Genomic DNA, 18927 nt, shown 5'->3' on the forward strand with positions numbered 1-18927 from the left:
AGCAAGGTCCACGGGAACTTAGTGAAATGCAGACGCACGGGCCCGAACCAGCTAACAGAATTCGAATGGACGGAGGACAGGTATTGGAATTTTGTTTAAACTTCTCCAAGTTTGCCTCATCGGCTACTGATCCAGGGCAAAGGACTTCACGAGAAAAACTCGGAAGAGGGTGCCGGACTACTGGAGCAAAGCGGCGCGGAGAGCCACGCGCAAGCACGCGGGAGTTGGGGAAACTTAAAAGGGCGCAGGCGCGCGCTGCCGCTGCTGGGGGCGGCCCCCAAGTCACAGGCGGTCCGACGCGGGGTCGCGGAGCCCGGGGGCGGGGCGCGATGATGGCATCGCATAAGGAGATGGTGCGAAAAACCGGATCTTGTAGTGACCCAGTGGCCTAATGGATAAGGCATCAGCCTCCGGAGCTGGGGATTGTGGGTTCGAGTCCCATCTGGGTCGCAAAGAGCTTAGTTTTGATGGAGAAAAGGGCTATGTTGAGAACTGAGAACAGCAAAAGTAGATTTTCAAATGTGGTGGTTTCGCGTCTCTACAAGCGATTTCAAGGATGGACAGTGGTTACAAATTAGGAAATGCGTTCCCACGTTTTGAAAACTCTGCAAGATGAGACCTTGCAAGTGGAAGCTGAGATTTCATCCAAAACAGGGCTTCTTCAGTCTTGCTTAAACTTATACCGACTTTTAAAAGGAAAAAAACGCTAGGAAGCAGGAACTGCTAACTGGGCAGATGGAATCACCTCTTTTTCTACCTTGTCAAGCTGAGCTTCACGATGGGCATCCACACATGCAAAACTTTCTCCCTATCCTTACCCCAAGGAGTATTTGAGCAGATCCAACCGTGCTGGCTCCAAACATACTGGTTTCCAGTATAAGGAGAATTTATAGAAAAGCAATTGTGCTGTTTCAACGTAGAAATATAGCAAACATAATTGATGGCTTCTGTCCCTAAAGTATCACAAAAGACGAATTATAGTGAGGATGTAGGTTGTTTTGGTGTGGGTGTGGGTTTGGCTTGCCAATTAGTGTAATAAAAGAAATGCAATCAAAGTTCAAGCTTTTCAGACCGTTCGACTAGCTTGAAAAGTTTAAACTTTTCTCTCAAATCTTGGACAAGAGGATTATCACTGAGTTAATTCCTACTCTTTAAAATCAACTGAATGCAATTTGGTATCTTGGATTTGAGCCTGAAATAGAAAAGGGGCGTTATTGTGAAAAACTAGTGGAACCAGAATAGACTCTGGACTTTGGTTACAGTAATGTACCAATGTTGGTTTCTTAGTTATGACAAATGTACATGATAATGTAAGATGTTAATACTAGGAGAAACTGTGTGAAGGGCATACGGGAGCCCTCTGTTTTATCTTTGCAACTTTTATATGTCTGAAATTATTCCAAAATTAGAAGTTCATTTAAAAAAAGCAAACTAAACAACCAATGGAAAAACTTAACTGATCCCCTTACCCACCTTTCTAAGATTATGGATGTAGTGCTGAATTTTTAAATTAGAGCACTTTAATAATGAAAATCAGGGGATAATTTCCAGCTCTATTTCTGGGATCCCAGAGTCGGTGGCCATATTAGGTCCTTGCATTCCTGTAGGCAGCATTTGGGGACAATGAACAGTGACAATGTCTCTCTGGTCCCCAAAAGTAAGATTGCTCTCATAGCAGAATGCCTATCCCTTACCCACTGGGCAGGACAAGCTCTGAACAGGTTCTCTGCCCTTTGGGCTTCTGCCTGCCCTGCTCAGGCCTCCAGCACACTCACTGGTGTTCCCACAAAATTCCCTCCTTCAACCCAGCCAGTTCCTTTTCTCTGGTAGAGGTGTGGCTCACTCACCCTGGTTCCTTCACCTGAAATCGGCAAACATTTACTGAGTGTCTACTGAATACCCAAAATTCAGGTCACTAAAGGTAAATTCCACATTTTTCTCTTCCCTCATCTCTGTCATTCCCCTATTTTCCTCCTTTCCTGTACTGGATGGAGACTGTGCCTCTTCTAGTCCTAGGCCAGTCCTCCTCTCTAAACCCACCCCCTCTGTTCTAAGAAAACTTCTCTGGCACTTAGTAAACATTCAAAAGGTGTAAGCCCATTAATTCCCCTCTTGCCTGTGCCTTCAGCTTGTTTCTCTCCTGGCTCTTTCCTCTGATTCCAAAAACATTCTGTAGTTTCTCCACGCCTTAAAAAGCTCACCCTTGGTCCTGGGCACCTCACAGGAGTCCTGGGTGCACTCTCTCCAAGCAGCCACACTGCTTCAGCGGTGGTCTCCGTGCACCCACCCTTAATTTAAGAAACACCTTTCAGTCCTTATCTCACCTGACCTCACTCTGAAGTTTGAAACTCATACTTCCTGCTTGAAACACGTTCTCTTCCCAGGCTTCTGGGAAACCTCTTTTTCTTGGTTCCCAAAACAACGTCCCAATCACGTTTGCTAGTTCCCTCTGGTTGCAGCAGTGGAAACAAACCAGCCCAACCTAAGCAAAGCAAATGATAATTCATTAGAAAGTCCTGCGGCAAGGGAGGCGCTCACTGACTGGGAGGGTGAAGCTGGAAGACCAGGCTTGGGGACCAGCATGAATCAAGGACACACCAGTGGCCCCCAAAAGGCAAGAAGCTGGAAGCGCAGTGACTCTCAGAGCCAGAAACACCTGGTCAAGATGCCATCACTACTACCATCATTGCCATTTGTCCCCACTATCCTTCTATGACTACGGACCTAATTATTTGAGAAACCCATTTTTTCCACAGAAAGATATACCTAGGATCAAAGAGAATCATTAATAAATGGATGAATATGGCTAAATTCAGATATTTGAAGTTTTTGCATAAAATTCTTCTTTTCATTTTAAGCCAAATAAATATCAGGTGTGTAATAGAATCATGATTTATTTTTAATTAGAGGCTGTTCTACTTTTGTGTTAAAAAAATAAGTGCTATCAATGAGTAACATACACACAGGAAAATCACATATCATAAGCGTGCAGTGAAATTATGTTCACAAACTGAACACACTTCTATAACCAGTACTCAGATCAAGAAACAGGACATGACTCACTGAAGCCCCCTTGACCTCCTCACTATCTGTTCCAGGGTGACCAGTAGCCTTATTTCTAACAGCATTGATTAGTTTTGCCTCTTTTTGTACTGGATTGCTTAGGAATTTTAATTTTTAAAGGCTTGAATAAATACAAATATTTATTAGTATTCTATTAGTCCAAATTTTGAAAACTCACTTAGAATGTCAGAAAATACATTAGAATTAATATTAAAATACAATCCAATAACATTGACTTTCAGAATTATACGTTATGATGAACCAAATTCCAGTATTAAAACTACAGTGAAGTTGACGTTTTTCTCTACTCCCCTCAGAAATCCCACAAAAGCAGCAAGAGGGATGAGAAGCTCAGGAGACATCTGAAATTCCTCAATAAAATTCCAGCAGAGGTAGAGGAGGGAGGATTGGAGAGGACGCTCCTGACCGCAGATGTTAGGAAAGGCCAGCAGAGGGCTCGTCTCCAAGGAGAGGGTCGCACCCTGAGAGGCAAAACAATAATGCCTCGTTTGCCATGACAAGGCTGGGGTGTGTGGAAGGCGCCTCCTCCTCACAGGGACAAACCCGTGTTCTGGGCATTATATTTGCCTTCCCTGCCTGCAGGGCTTCTGCCAGCACCACCATTCCTGAACTTAGATATTGCCAGAACGCATGGGTCCAGGAACCGAGGAGAGGAAAGGGAAGTGGCCCCTCCTACTATGACCCCTAATAATTCACAGGAATAATTTTTTGCTTTCTTTGCTGGTGATCTGGAACTCAGTGGGCCCAGAGGTCCTAGTGTCCAAGGGAGAGGTGTTTGGACAGGAAACACCAAGATGATTGTGTTCAATTGAAAGCTGAGGCTGCCCCTTTTAACTATTGCAAGACAAATTACCTCAAAATGAGCAGCTTGAAACAGCAGACATTTATTAATCACACCCTCTGTGGCCTGGGAATCTGGGAGAAGATTAGCTGGGTGGTTCTGCTCAGGTCTCTCAGGTTTTAGTCCAGCTGTGGGCTGGGGCTGCAGTCTCATCTGAAGGCTCAGTTGGGAGAGGATCTGCTTTCAAGTTCACTTACTGGTTGTTGGCAGGCCTCAGTTTCTTACTGGCTCTTGGCTGAAGCTCCTTGTCCTCTGGGCCTCTCATAGACTGCCTGAGTATCCTTCCAGCATGGCAGCTGGCTTCCCCCAAAGTAAATAATCTAAAAGAGAGAGTGAATGCATCCAGGATGAGAGTACTGTAACCTAGCCTTGCAAGTATATATTATATATACTCACTCAGGCCAGTCCTGCTACAATGTAGGAGGGGGCTACACATTACATCAAAAACATAAAATACTCAGGAAGTAAATTTAATAAGACATGTTTAGAGCTTAGTTGAAGAAAATTATAATATTCTGACAAAGGGAAAAGAAGACTCAAAGAAATGAAGAGATATATCATTTTCACGGACAGAAAGACAATACAGAAAAGTTGTCAATTCCTTTCCAAATTAATCTATACATTAATGCAAATTCAAGAAATTCACCAGGATTTTTTTTATTTAGCAGAATGATTTTAAAGTTCACTTTAAAAAAAAACTCCACTATAATAGACGGAACAATTTTTAAAAACAGAGATTTAACATCATGATAATTATAACAATGTCCCAATAGGGGCATAGGCATGGGAATAGACAGAGGGAGGAACACAGCAGAGTTGAAAGTCTAGAAATAGATCTGAATTTATTAGAAAATAATACTATGTTAAAGGTGACATTTCATATTTAGGCAAGGATAGATTTATGTATCAATTAGATTAGACAAGTTTCTAGTTATTTGAGAAAAAATAAAATTAGATTCTTAAGATTAATATTTCTAAAATAATATAATAATATAATATAATAAAAATATTACTAAAATAAATTCCAGGTATAATAAGGATTTAACTATAAGCACAAAAAAATATAGGTTAGTATATATATATAATTTCAAGTTGGAGAAAATCTAAGTATGACACAAAAGACACTAGGAACATTGCTAACAAAAAATTCACGTATTCAACTACATAAAATTTCAAAGTTGAATGGGCAAAAAATAGCTTAATGGTTAAATATCAACAAAATTCTATGAGCAAGTGTTTGCAATATAAATAATGGGCAAAGAGTTAAAATTCTTAGGCTATAAATAGCTCTTAAAATTATAAAGGAAAATATGAACATCCTAAGACATCTTAATAGACAATATGAACAGGCAGTTAACAAAAGAAGAAATCCAAATGGCCAATAAATCAATGAAAAAATACACAATATCATCAACAATCAAAAAAAAGCGAATTAAAACAAAAAATCTTTTTAGAAAACTCTTCAGAACAGGAAGGATATCAAATAATGATGATTCATCATTCCAGTGTAGAGAAATAGACATTATTTCGTACCTACATTGATTGTTAGTGTTAAACTGATACAACGTGTCTGGTGTGTGTGGGCGGGGCAGTCAATTCAGCAATATGTACCAAAAATATTGAAATTATCATGCCCTTTGACTTAGCAACACAATATCTAGGAATTCAGTCATTAAAATGATGATGAGCCAGGTGAGAAGGACAAGTACCAAATGATTTCCCTCATTTGTGGAGTGTAACAACGAAGCAGAACTGAAGGAACAAAACAGCAGCCGACTCAGACTCCAAGAAGGGACTGCAGTTACCAAAGGGGAGGGGTGGGGACAGCGGGTGAGGAGGGAGGGAGAAGGGGATTGAGGGTATTATGATTGGCACACATGGTGTGGGGGGGATCATGGGGAAGACAGTGTAGCACAGAGAAGGTAAATAGTGACTCTGTGGCATCTTACTACACTGATGGACAGTGACACAGATGGACAGTGACAGCAATGGGGTATGGGGGCGGGACTTGATAATATGGGTGAATGTAGTGACCACATTGTTTTTCATGTAAAAACTTCGTAAGAATGTATATCAATAATACCTTAATAAAAAATATATTGGTAATCTGGATAAAATAAAATAAAATAAAATAATGATGAAATTCTGTATTTATTGAAATAGAAGGATTGAATATTCAAGACTTTAAAACCATGTTGTAAAATATCTAAACACCATGATCTCACCTTTATATGAAGAAATTATGTAACATATTTACATGTACACATATGTGTAGAAACAAGTCTGGAAGCAATACACCAAAAATATTTATTGTGGTTATTTCTAGACAATAGGATTATAGTTGATTAAAATAATTTTTCTCCTGTATTATTCTGCAATGAAGATATATTACTTGTATATATCTTAAAGGCTTTCATAAAGGGACAGAAGATATCACAAAATATAACCAACAGATTTGACTATGTAAACTAGTAACATTTCTTATTTAAGGTATCAGAAATTAATAGGTCTATAGAACAAGCTACAGAACACTTCAATACCACAGAACCTCCCCCTCCATACTCTTTCCAGTCACTAGTTTCTAACAAGGATAACCTGACTTTTAACTCCATGGATTAGCTTTACCTATATGTGAACCTTATAGAAATGAAATTGTATAGTATATAGTCTTTTGTGTTGGACTTCTTTTACTTGAGCTCATCTTTATGAGATTCATCTTTACTTCGCTTTTGTAATTGTAGCTCATTTATTTTTGTGGTTTTGTAGTAATGAATATGATCCACAATTCATCCCCAGGAGACATCTGACAATGTCTGGAGACAGTTTAGATTGTCACAACTGGAGGTGTGGGGTGCTCCTGGTGTCCAGTGGACAAGGCCAGGGATACTGGTCAACATCTACAATGCACAATGAAGAATTACCTTGCCCCAAATGTGACTAGAGCTGAGGTTGAGACACTCTGCTCTTACAGTATTCCAATACAGCAAATACATCCATTCCTCTGCTGATGGGACACAGGAAGTTTTGCAATAATAAGAATTGAAAATGAACTACCATATTTACAAATTATGGCTTGTCTAAGTGAGAGCATATTATTACGCAATTAGGAGATTTTACATTCACGAAGAGTTTGTAATAATATTTTAACAGTTGTAATTGAATAAAATTGGATACTTCTATCAAGTATATTTCAATTTTTTAAAAAGCTGGATATAAATGTATACAATTCGGATACCAACTGATGGACTGCAACTCAATTCTGGCACTAACCACCTAGTGTTAGTACAGACTATGCTACTTCAAGAGCCACCACAAGACTGCTCTCATTTCAGACCAACTGGCTACAAATCTGGGGGTTCTCACCATCCCCCTTAGGTCTGATAATTTTTTACAACAACTCACAAAACTTAGGAAAGTGCTATACTTACAATCACAGTTTTATTATAAAGGATACAAATCAGGACCATTCAAATAAAGAGACATATAGGATGAGATCTAGGAGAGTCTTAAATACACGGCTTCAGTGTTCTCTCCCTGTGGATCACCCTCCGAGCACATCTGTGTGGTCACCAGGCAGGCAGCTGCACTGAGCTGTCCTGGGGGCTTCGGTAAGCAGGCATGAAGGGTTAAGTCATTGGTCATCCAACTGAACCCAATTGCCAGCCTCTCTCCCCTCTCTGGAGGTGCCTCAAAGCCCTGATCCTCTAATCTCTTGGTGGGTCTTTCTGGTGACCCGCTCCCATCCTGAAGCGCAGATGTGATCCAGGGAACTCATGAGTAACTAAGCCACTTCTATCACTTTAGGAAAATTCCAAGGGTTTTAGAAGCTCCATGCCAGACACCTGGCACAAATGCTTTATTATACAACACGTGTAGATGCTCAATAAATATTTGCTAAGCAGAAATATACCCTTAAAACACCAGAAATTGGCTGGGGAGAAGGCAATTAGACTTAGATTCTTCCGCCTGAGAGATGTATATACCTGTTGAGGAGACAGACACGTTAGGCTGTGAGAGACCAATACTGTTAAACACTCCAGTCCAATGATGAACTCCCCCTGCTCGGGTTTATATTACCAAGCACCCTGATGATCACTTAGCTTTCCCTGTGACTTGTTTATAGAAAGATAATGCTAGCCAGACTGACAGGAGCATGCTGGTCTGCCTTAGTCGAATTCTTGTAAATTAATAAAGTTACACTCTGGCTTACATCAGTCAGTTTCTTCGAGTTCTCTGTGCTTTCCACCATTAGTGTGGTGAACCTGCAAGCCAGTTGCTACCTCAGGCCCAGCACTGGACCTGGCAAGTTCTTCCAGACTGGTGCCACCCCAGTAGCTTCTAGGAGCTCTAGGAGCCCATGGGAACCAGTCCGCCAGCTCTCTGCCTCTAACATTTCAGGGTGTGGGCTTCAGGGCATTCACAACATTCCTGCGACAGAAGATTTTCGGGAACACCCCAAATTGGATCTGGTGACTTGAATATAATCTCAAGCAGGTATGTCCGAGATGTGGTTTTAACTGAGGAAGCTTAAACCTAATGAATTTTATTCCACTCGACTTGAAGAGTATGTGAAAGAAGGGGATCTGAGGACAGTTATAAATTGGGCCCCAAGAGCATGCACTTCACAGTGCTCATCTGCTCCTGGCCACGGTCTGGAGACACTGACGCTGGTGTACACAGTCCTGCAGTAACGGGAGAGATTTACTATTTGGGAGGAAATAGAGAATTGCTTCTCTAAAACTTGAATGAGGAAGATCAGCCCACCTTCAGCTGCAATTCCATTTAGTGCTCATTAGGCAACTTTCTGGTTAGTAATTAGACCTCTGAATCACCTTCGCTACATCCTCTCTATTATAAATTAATAAATGTCTTCTGGTTTATATATCTGATTTTTATTAGTTTGGTTAATATGAGTCAGTCCCACAAATCTGACCCACTGATATAATTGAGTTTCAAGCTCAGCAAAGCTGAGGACCAGACTACAGAACATAGTGAGCCCCTTCAACGTACTGTCAGCCTGTCATTAGACAGCCAGGTCTTCTCTAGATAAACACGTTTACCTCACTATCTCCTTCAAACCACAATACACGTAATTTAGGAAACTGCTCTGCAGTATCCCTGAATGATGTTTTCTTCAGATGTCCCCAATGGCCAGGAGCTTCACTGTCATAATTCTTCAAAGCTGTCTGCTTTCTTGGACATCTTCGTTGTTAGAATATTCTTTCTTAAACTGAAGTTAAACCTGTCACTTCAGAAATCCTATCTACTGGTTGTTTCACAAAATACACCAAGTGTTTTTGTGTGCCTAGGCTGCCTATCCTCAGTTCCTTCAAAAGAGCTTGAATATGATGGATCAGTCCAGCCCTCTCACTCCCTATTGGTCTTCCAGCTTTCCAGTGCCTTTCTTGAAAACATGATTCTCCCCTCACCAAACCCTGAATCTGATCAGTCCACTAGCACGATTATTTTTGAGACATCAGATATTAGTGCAGCAAATATTTTGTTTCCTTTAGCAGCTGCATCCCACTGTTGGCTCATATGCTTGGAATGAAATGCCTTTATCTCCATACATTTTCCCTGCCTTTTGGATTTGAGGCTGAGATGAGAGACACATTGGTAAGATTGTGGGTTTACTATGGTGAGCTTATTTCCCTCTTTGGTGAATGCCGTTTCTGTTCAGTCTAAGAAAGAGAGTCCTTAACTCAGGACTAATACAGAGAGCTGTTTCAATAATTGAGAACTAAGCAGTGAGTGAGTTTATTTTTCTTAGAAAGAAAAAAGAAATCCACCTTTCTTGAGATGAGCCATCACTAGAGAGCTGGGAAGGTGTTTACTCATCTTTGTGCCCTAGCGCCTAGCGCCCGGTGAGTAAAAGACACTCGGTAAGGGCTTGACGAATCTAGCCACCTAGACACCAATTTCAATAGAGAGAGAGAGTGGGGGGGAGGAGGGAGGGAGAGAGAAGAAAAGCTATTTTGCTCAAGTTTAGTTTTCCTTCTGGTTCTAGAATATAAGTATTGTATATATAGTAAAATACTTTAACCAAATCTAAGAAGGATGCAATGACTTGGTTTTTCTTAGAATCCCCAACACATTCTGGGATGAATTTCTGTCATTTCTTGGAATCCCCTTCCTTCCACAAGCCCAAGCCATCTTAAGCACTGATTCTATTTGTTGTTGACTTAACTTAGAAAAAACTTCCTATCACTCATTCTCTCCCACCCTGTCCCTCAGCCCCTCAACACCCTCATTTTCTCCACTTGCCACCCCACCCTGTCCTTCCCCGACCCCAGCCGGCAAATCCACACGGGGTTCATGTTGAGGATTTGATGTTACCTTTGCTCGCAGATCGCAGGGAAGAGATTCGCAGAGGCACTTTGGGAGGCCATGTGTTTGTCCTTTCGGAAGTGGGAGAAATCCCTGCAGCTCAGTTTTGTTCCAATGGTCTGTTCAGTGAGTGATTCCCGTTTCCCCAAAGGCTGCCCCTCATTAGCATGAACGGGGGTGGGGGTGTGGAGAAGGGGTGGGGGGAGCGAAAGAGCAAAAGCCCAGGCTCAGTTTTAGAGCCTGGGAACTGTGTCTACAAAAATGACAGCTAGAGCGTTCTGGCTGCTCTGTTTGATCGTTGGATCATCTCCCGAAGCCCCAGTGGCGGAAAGAAAAGGTAAGAGGATGAAATGCTGAGCCCTGGAGAGGAGCTGGGATCCGGGGTGGGGTGGGGGTGGGCTGTCTGGGGAGGGGGCGTGAGGAAGGGCGGGACGAGAATGGGGTCAGAGTTTGCAAGAGAGGAGACTCCAGGTCCGTGTTCTTGTTCGAAAGGAGGCAAAAAGTGTCCCCAAGATTTTGGGTGTCCTGGCAGCCTTTTCGGAAAGAAGCCAGTTCAGCTACTGAAATGATCTCGAGCGAGCCGGGCAGGCTGGAGAAAACTTTGCATGTTAAGTAGTTGCTCCATCGCAGAGGAGGGAAAGTGTCAAAAGGGGTCGTGGCGCGCTCTCGGGAGCCGCGCAGGCCGGGCTCGCAGGACGCGGCGGGGCCCGTGACCCGCGGGCGCCCAAGGCGAGGGGAGCCGACACCGGGTATTTCTCCGCGCTCCCCGCAGCCGCAACGAATGGCCTCGGGACACTTGGGTCTCCAAACCACACACAAAATCATGCATGAAATGAAAATAAGTTACTGAGGGAATTAAGAAAGAAGGGATTCTCTGCGGGGAGGTGTTTTTGTTTTGCTTTTATGTGGATGTTCTGCTCCGTTCACTATCTCTGGGAAAAATAGCTTCCGCACCTCACAGGGCAATTTACTTTGGGTTATTTTTCCACATGGAAATTGAATGACTTCAGTGGCATTTAACCCAAATATCAGACAATCTTTCCCATGACAACAGATGGCGATATCAATGGGGAAGCAGTTGTGAGGTCAACAGTTGACAGGAATTGGATATCCACCAGGACTTTATTCAGCTGTGTATGGGACAACATTGAACATAATGAGTCGGAATCAACCTCTGCGAAAACACGAACTATAACCAGCTATTACTGCTGGGTGAAAGCTGATTTTAAAGGAGATTGTCAATTTGGCAAAATAAGTCACTTGAAATGAAGTGTTGCAAGAGCTGCAAATGGGCAGACCAAACTTCAATGCAAGAGGAGAGAAATGCCAAAAATCAGCTGTTAAAACAACAGGAAAAGACGACGACGGGGGAAAAAAGTTTTTGTGCCTGTTTGGAGTGCACTGGGACCCAGGCACACGGGGAGGTGATATTGTGTAACTGGGCATGAAAAGCTGCCCAGCTTCCAAGCTGACTGAAGCTTGCTCACTCACCTGTCTGCAGAGATGGGAAAAGCATTACTAATTTAAAAAATTTGTTTTCATGCCCTACCATTTAGGGTTTTTTCCTCCACCAAGGAAGGGGTGTGTGCGCTTTTTACGCTGAACCAGGGGCCCTTGCCTCCCAGCCATGCTTTAGAAATCTTTCTTAGCTGTGGTTTACTAAGAAGTGGTGTCCAAGAAGCCAGATAAAAATCCACTCACAAATGCTGGATTCTGCAGAGACCAAGATGACAGTGTAAACACGGATGGGAAAACCAAATAGTTCTGTTGTCAGGGGTGCTCAAACAATTAGGAGAACCTGTAATATGAGAACTTTCCCCCTGGGGTTTGCTCTCGGCACTTTCTCAACAAACTGTACATAGCAAAAAGGCGGATGTATATATATATATATATATATATGAAAGAGCAAAAACAGTTTGCTATTTAACTAAAGTTGTCAGTTATGTTTAGTCCTAGAACAAACAGGTTGTTGTATTTCTAAAAGCTACAGATTTGGAAAAAATTCCTTAACAAAATGAAATGTTCTGTGGAGAAACATTAGTTGGCCTCATTCTCGGAGGGGCAAAGACCCTCATCTCCGACTTCCCCTGGAGCCTAGGAAACCTGTGCTCCACAGGCGCCTTCCCTCCCCTTGCGCAGGGCGCCTCTCTTCCCCACTCCCGTTCTCCCTCCACCCCCAGGTCTCCAGGCCTCCGAGTCTCTCCTCACAGGTGCTGGCTAAGTTCACACTGTGCCCATCTCCTCGGCCTCCCCTGCCCGCCGCAGCCCGTCCCTTCTCGCCGCCGTCCCGCCCCTCTCGGCCGCCCCAGCCTCCCGCCCCTCACCCCCCCTCCGCTCGCGGCCTCTCCCCTCCCACCCTGGCCTCCCTTCCCGGCCTCTCCACCCCTGACGGCTTCCCCTCTTCTCTCCCGACAGCCTCGCCGCCGCACAACAGGAAACCCGACCCCGGCGGCGGCCCGAGCGCGGAAGAGACGCCAGGGCCCCGGGCGCACTCAGCCCCCGAGGCCCCGCGGCGGCCGCATTCGGCCGAGGCCGCTCCCCGCTTCTGGTCTGACCCGCGGCGCCGGAAGCCCCCGCCGCTCGCGGAGAACAGGGTCGGCTTCCGGGAGGCCGTGCGCGCGCCCGCTGGCCCGCCAAGCCCGCGCCTCGCGCAGGCTGAGAACCGCGCGTCGCCGCGCCGCGTGCCCGCGCCGGAGGACTCCCCGAGGCGCGCGCGCGCCCGGTCCCTGCGTTTCCCGGCGGCGAGGCCGCCTGAGCGCGCCGCCGAGGCTTCCACCGGCCCCGCCCACCCCAACAGACCGCGCGCCGCCGCGCCGCCCCCGCTTCCCGCGCCACCGCGGAGGGATGCGGAGCCCGCCGCCGAGCCCTGCGCGCGCTCCTGCAGGGCGGACCTGGACGAGCACGAGTCCTTCTGCGCGAGCGAATTCGGTGAGCCCCGCCCCGCAGTCCCTCCCGGGCCGGGCTGCAGGGCCCCGGCGGTGAGGCGAGCCTTTCCGAGCTGAGAGCGCCGGGCTGTGCACGCGGACGTCCCTAAGCCAAACCCTAGAGAAACCCACCCATTCGATCCTGCAGCCCCAGACCCGTGTGGACTCTCGTGATGTTAAAAACGCACTGGGGAAAGGAGGAGGAAATGAGCGTTATGCATTTCTCCAAACTCTTTGTTTTTTGAAAGCAGCAGTGAACGGAATCGTGCATGATGTGGACGTGCTCGGCATAGGGATCCGGCTGGTGACTCTGCTGGTGGACCGGGACGGGCTGTACAAGATGAACCGCCTGTACATCACTCCGGACGGGTTTTTCTTCCGAGTCCACATATTAGCCCTAGACGCCTCCAGTTGCAATAAGCCCTGTCCAGAATTTAAACCTGGTATTGAAACTGACCTAACCGACCACTTTATTATTTACGCTCTTTATGCCACCATTTGTAATGTGGATGCCGCAGCCCGGTGTCGGTCATCCCAGTACCTTTTTTGGGGAGGAGGGGTATTCCAAAAGGAATAGAATCTAGACGACAGGTTTTATTTCGGCTACTCTGGTTTAAGATCCAACAGCGCCCCCCACTCCACCACCACCACTCCCGCCTGCCTCCGATTAAAGGTGGAAACAGCATGGATTGGCTTAAAACAGGCACGCGGTAAATATGTTGACGGGAGTGAATGACAAGCACAGTAGCCAGAAGCGATGCATAAGGGATTCTGTCTAAACCGAGTTTAGAAAAAGACCTTTTCTTAAGGTGGCAGGGATAAGGGGCCATACCCACTCCCACGTCTTTCTAGAGATGTGCTTTGGAAAATCCTGCGGTTACATTGTTATTAGGACATTAGTTCCGTAATGTTGACTGTTTACAGGCTGATCATCTCGTTATTGTCTAAAAGTAACTAGACTGTTTCCACCTGTTGTCTGAGGGTTAAATGTCTTGAGATTCAACATGTGCAGCAACAGAATTAGATTCAAGCTTAGGCATTTCTTAAAGATCTTACTACGTTTTCTTATTGTTTCAGTGGCATTTAAAAGACATGAATTTATATTTTGTTTGTTTGTGTTTTTTTTTGCAGGAAGCAGGTATATTGTGATGGGCCACATCTACCATAAGAGACGCCAGCTCCCTACAGCTCTGCTCCAGGTCCTGAGAGGACGCCTCCGACCAGGAGATGGGCTGCTCAGGAGCAGCAGCAGCTATGTGAAAAGATTTAACCGAAAAAGGGATGGGCAAGTTCAAGGTGCAATTCATACCCAGTGCATTTGAAACCTACCATCCAGGCATTTCTGGATCATATAAGACTGGGAATTCAGCGACAAGACAGGAAAGGTCTATCTTCGTGTAATGGGATCTTCCTTTAGAATAGGGCACACGGCTCCCTTATGAACTAGTTGCATAGTTCTGGTTCTAATCTTAAATTGTCACTTATTTACAAAATGCTTCTTAAATGGTATGCTTCTGAGCTCTGTGGCAGTTATTCAACTACAGGGCCAGTTAGTCACTGCTCAGATAACTGACCTGTCTAGTTAACAGATCACTGCTTCATGTTGTTTATTTTTAATTATTTTAATTTAAATACATTCTTCAGTAGAAATAGTTCACAAAAAACATTTGGTTTTAAATATACAACTCTGAATAGTTTATATCACGTATCAAACCAAATTTCATACTAAAACCATCACATTTAAAATTCTGTACATAACAGTTAAGTGCACTAGTCAGACATATGAAATGTCATTTAGATCAAACACTAGGGTCAGAAACCAAGACGAGTATTAAAGTTTTACAATTAAAGAGTACTAAAGGGCTTAGTTCAAGCAAAATGATATTCAAACAAGTGTTCCTGATACACCAAAACGTGAGATAGTTTATTTTTGCTCCTCCCTGCTCCTAAAAACGTTTATTTTGTACCAACCTGGCAGCTATTCCAATGCTAAGCATATTCTGGGTGTATCTAATGTCATTTTTCTATTAAGACCAAGTATCATGTTTGTGTTTGTAAAGCAGTAAATCTTGCCTTGAAATCAGATCTTGGATGCACCTGTTTTTTTAGCCTCATTGAGCTCCAAAGGTTTGGGAAAGAGCCTTTCTCATACTCCCCAAACCCTGGGACTAATATTCAGTGACAGCTTGCAAGCATGCGAATTTTAAACACTTTCCAGCTGGTTTAAAGGCGGCTAAATCACGAGCTGAATTTAATATCGATTTTATACATGAGAACGCAAAGACATTAAGTTTTTTTTTCCAGAAGATCAAGCTCTGCTTCAGTTAATTCAAAACACTGAGACACCGATAATCTATGGTTGAAGATTACTGCTTAAGGAAAGATAAGAACTGCCCTAGAGAGAGAAAAACAGCCTATTTGGTCTCATAGGAGATGCGCTCAGGGAGTTCACAATATGTCTGTAGGCTGCCCTGGTACACAGTCTTCAATGGCTACCCAGAAACACTATATATGTAAAGGGCATTTAGGACAATAGAGAATTCACGGGGACAGCCTAAGACCTGAAACTGATTGTGATGGGCAAATACTGTTACCTTTGTCCCAAATTGGAGGCAGAGGTGAGATAAAAGTTGAGAGGTTCTGAGTATTCTATGGTAAAGCATCACTGATTTTTAGAGAATTTTCCAAAAATGAGTCTTGCCCAAATTCACTAAAAGCCGTTCTAGAATTGCTTCTTGGAAGTCAACTGCACCATTACATGAACTATTGGCAGCAGCGTATGCAGTGAATGAAGAACTTCTGGGTTAGTTTTAAGATAAAAATTAAAAGAAACATTCAGTAGCACCAGCCACAAAAATCAAAGCTGAATTTTTACATAGCAAAAGATTTAGTGGTGATTTTAAGTAACATGGTGGGGAAAACTACAAATTGGCCAAAAAGATAAAGTATTGGATGGTTAGATGTTAAGAGCATAAAGAGTTATAAATAGCTCTGCTTTAAAAGAGAGGAAAAACACTTTCACAGAAGCCTGAGGGTTAGGGTTTGATTAGACTGATAATACTGTTTCTGAAAAGTTCTGTTAACTTAAAAATCACCAGAACTGTGTGACCTGTGTGATACTTGGAGGTCACACAGTTAGTACTCACACCCTGGCAAACACAAGCAGGCAGGCCAGATTTTTAGAAACTGCCTCATTAAAATTAAGGCCATCGTTCAAGAATATGTGTTGCCTGGAGGCAATCAGTGGTCGGTGCCAGCATGTACACAGAAGACAGTGAGGAACAGACTGGTAATTCCAGAGTAACAAAACAGGCTAAGAAGCATCCCATTTTCAAAATTCAGTCAGTACCTTTGATATAATCCCTAATTTTATGAAGACCTTCAATTAACAGATTCATTGTAGTTCCTAATCCTCTAATCCTGATAGATTTTTCTTCATACATGGGGTTGTGTTTCAAAGACTAGACTACATGCACACGTTATAGTCTCTCATCAATAAAACAGTCTGTTGCCTTTCAGAGCAATTCAGTAGCATCCATTCATCGAATTCTTTTGGTAGATAAAGGTCTATAAAACATATACTTTTTTTGGTACTAGTTTTTACTTTAAAAATAAGAAGGTATCTTTGGCACTGTTTATATTTCTCTTAATATTTTTAAGGTTGATCAAACACATGTATATGCCAACTGCCTACGATGTATAACCTCGATTTCAAGTACAGGACTTTATCATTTAAAAAACGTAACAATTCTTCAGTTGATTTCGGTCCAAACTGGATTAAGTGAGGTGTGTTCTAAGATTTTTTTTTCAGTATCTAAGTACCAGAAGTACCTCAGAATATTTCAAATTAAAAATATTCATGGCTGCCTTTGACCCCCCAAGTGCTTTTAAGACATTACTTTGCCCATGAGATACCAACCATTCTCATTTTCAGGACTAGAAATCTGAGAATTATGGGTAATAGCCTCAATCATGAGAAGAGTGCTACAATAGTCATGTAGCCTTGTCTAGCTCAGCCTGTAAGCACACATTTAAGTCACCAGATTGGCTCTTTAATATCAGAAACACAAAAAGATGCAGGGAGTTTGCCTAACAGAAAAGAATAGAAACAGGGAAAGAACTTCTGTTTGCAGATTTTAGGAAGGTATACAAACACCAGCAAATCTCAGTGTCTTTAACATTCCAGGCCATTTGAGATATAAAAAGGTAATTTTTACGTTAGAAAATATCTCTGAAAGTCCACAACTTTTTAACCTACTGCAGGACATTAACTAAAATACAAATCCTGCAGAATTTGGATAGGAGAGAAAAACCTTGCCAGTATTATGAAAATATTTTTTATGAAATAGTTTCAAGAACTGTGAAGTTGGCAGATGAAACATAAGCACTGAAAATACTTTTGATCAGGGAAATGTACTGATGCAAATTAAATGTATTTACAAGCCCAAAGACTGGGTAGAAAAATCCTAACAGTATCACAAATGTACCTTCTGTTATTACTTGGATTATGGAAAGCAAAATATCTGTAATATGTGTATCTTAAAAGCTTGTCAAAGAATACTCATAGAAAAGCAGCTATTGAAGCTCAGTATGCAGTAAGAATGTATGCTTTTCAAAAATCACTTTTGAAAGACTAAAGCTCTGTATTGATAAAACTATAAAACGTCTATGTATTTCTATACTGATAGAAATTGCAAAAGGCTTTATACTATTAAATACACATATGGAATTAACATCTTCCTGGTCTGAGGATTCCTATAAAATTTACCTTTTTGGTACAATTTGACAATGCCAACAGCACAAAAAATATATCAACCAACCAACCACTGTTTCATTTAGAAACTGCACCAAATCCAATGTCAAAAACATTACTTTATTTTTCTAGGATGAAATGTCCTATTACGTACAAAAGGAATTACTGTTTAGAATTTGCCACAATCTGTTAAAAACATAGCATCTATTGCCTAGTTAGGAAAGTTCTTGCTGCAACAAGTTTTAAATGATGAAGCCCATTTATCTCTATATCTATTTATGTATATGTGAATAAATAGTACAGAAATACTGTGACATGAGATGCAGAATTAGTTTTATAATTCATTAAAATGTATGATTCTTGCATCAGCACAGCACATACAATATCTAACATTTTTTAAAAGTAGAAGGACAAAATAACCTGTTTCTATTTGACTACTTCCATGTTAATATTGTAAGCAAAAACTTTTGTTTTCATATTGAGCAATTAGTCTCTTTAGTTTGTAAGCATAGGTGTGACATTTTTATGTACAAAAAGGAATGGGCTTCATTAGATAAAATTAACCCAGACTAACCTGTACACCTGAGTCTGTAATAAGAAAGAATTGGGAGCTGGAGCAACATTTTTAAGAAACTAATGTCTGGGAAAGGTTTTGCATAGCAGGGTGAAGATTCAACAGAAGGAAACTTAAAAAACATAACTAGATAAATTCCAGAACTTGGTGGGACAAAGCTAATCTGAATTAGTGCAAAATCTAGTAAAACTTTTGCAAAGCTGCATATACCAACTATGGCAGATGTTACAGAAGCTATTTTTACAATGCAGTTACACAATGTGTAAGGTTAGAACACCAAAAGGAAAAACATGCAAAATACACCTTCTTTTGTTATTCCCACTTTGTCCCTCTGCTTACACTACCTTTTTCTTATGCAGTAAAAAAACCCCAAACAACTCAACCAACAAACAAAAAAATACAAAAAGGATGGAGTCATCTAAAA

At 42.5% G+C, this 18927-nt stretch overlaps 1 protein-coding gene, 1 long non-coding RNA gene and 1 other non-coding gene across 3 annotated transcripts; 2 read left to right on the forward strand and 1 right to left on the reverse strand.

Moving 5' to 3' along the window:
• Nucleotides 1–377: 377 nt before the first annotated feature.
• TRNAR-CCG (transfer RNA arginine (anticodon CCG)) lies at nucleotides 378–450 on the forward strand. The gene has a single exon. It is a non-coding gene; the product is annotated as a tRNA-Arg (tRNA).
• Nucleotides 451–3946: 3496 nt separating this feature from the next.
• LOC130683596 (uncharacterized) lies at nucleotides 3947–10395 on the reverse strand. The gene is made up of 2 exons (XR_008997422.1): nucleotides 10262–10395; nucleotides 3947–4245 (listed from the first exon to the last, which is right to left on the reverse strand). It is a non-coding gene; the product is annotated as an uncharacterized LOC130683596 (long non-coding RNA).
• A 56-nt stretch (nucleotides 10396–10451) lies between these two features.
• On the forward strand, nucleotides 10452–17914 carry C4H17orf58 (chromosome 4 C17orf58 homolog). Its single transcript, XM_036899877.2, has 4 exons — nucleotides 10452–10589; nucleotides 12668–13180; nucleotides 13428–13619; nucleotides 14308–17914. Exons 1-4 carry the CDS (start codon nucleotides 10514–10516, stop codon nucleotides 14496–14498), a joined length of 972 nt encoding a protein of 323 aa, XP_036755772.1. The 5' UTR covers nucleotides 10452–10513; the 3' UTR covers nucleotides 14499–17914.
• The last annotated feature ends 1013 nt before the right edge of the window (nucleotides 17915–18927 follow it).

Source organism: Manis pentadactyla, chromosome 4 (genome assembly GCF_030020395.1).
Source record: "Manis pentadactyla isolate mManPen7 chromosome 4, mManPen7.hap1, whole genome shotgun sequence".
NCBI lineage: Eukaryota > Metazoa > Chordata > Mammalia > Pholidota > Manidae > Manis > Manis pentadactyla.

Excerpts from the sequence above, each read along its gene's own strand:
- C4H17orf58 (XM_036899877.2), top strand. The coding sequence starts at position 10,514 with ATGACAGCTAGAGCGTTCTGGCTGCTCTGTTTGATCGTTGGATCATCT. Across the intron at positions 10,590-12,667 it reads CCCAGTGGCGGAAAGAAAAG|CCTCGCCGCCGCACAACAGG; the intron begins GTAAGAGGATGA and ends CTCTCCCGACAG. Across the intron at positions 13,181-13,427 it reads CTTCTGCGCGAGCGAATTCG|CAGTGAACGGAATCGTGCAT; the intron begins GTGAGCCCCGCC and ends TTTTGAAAGCAG.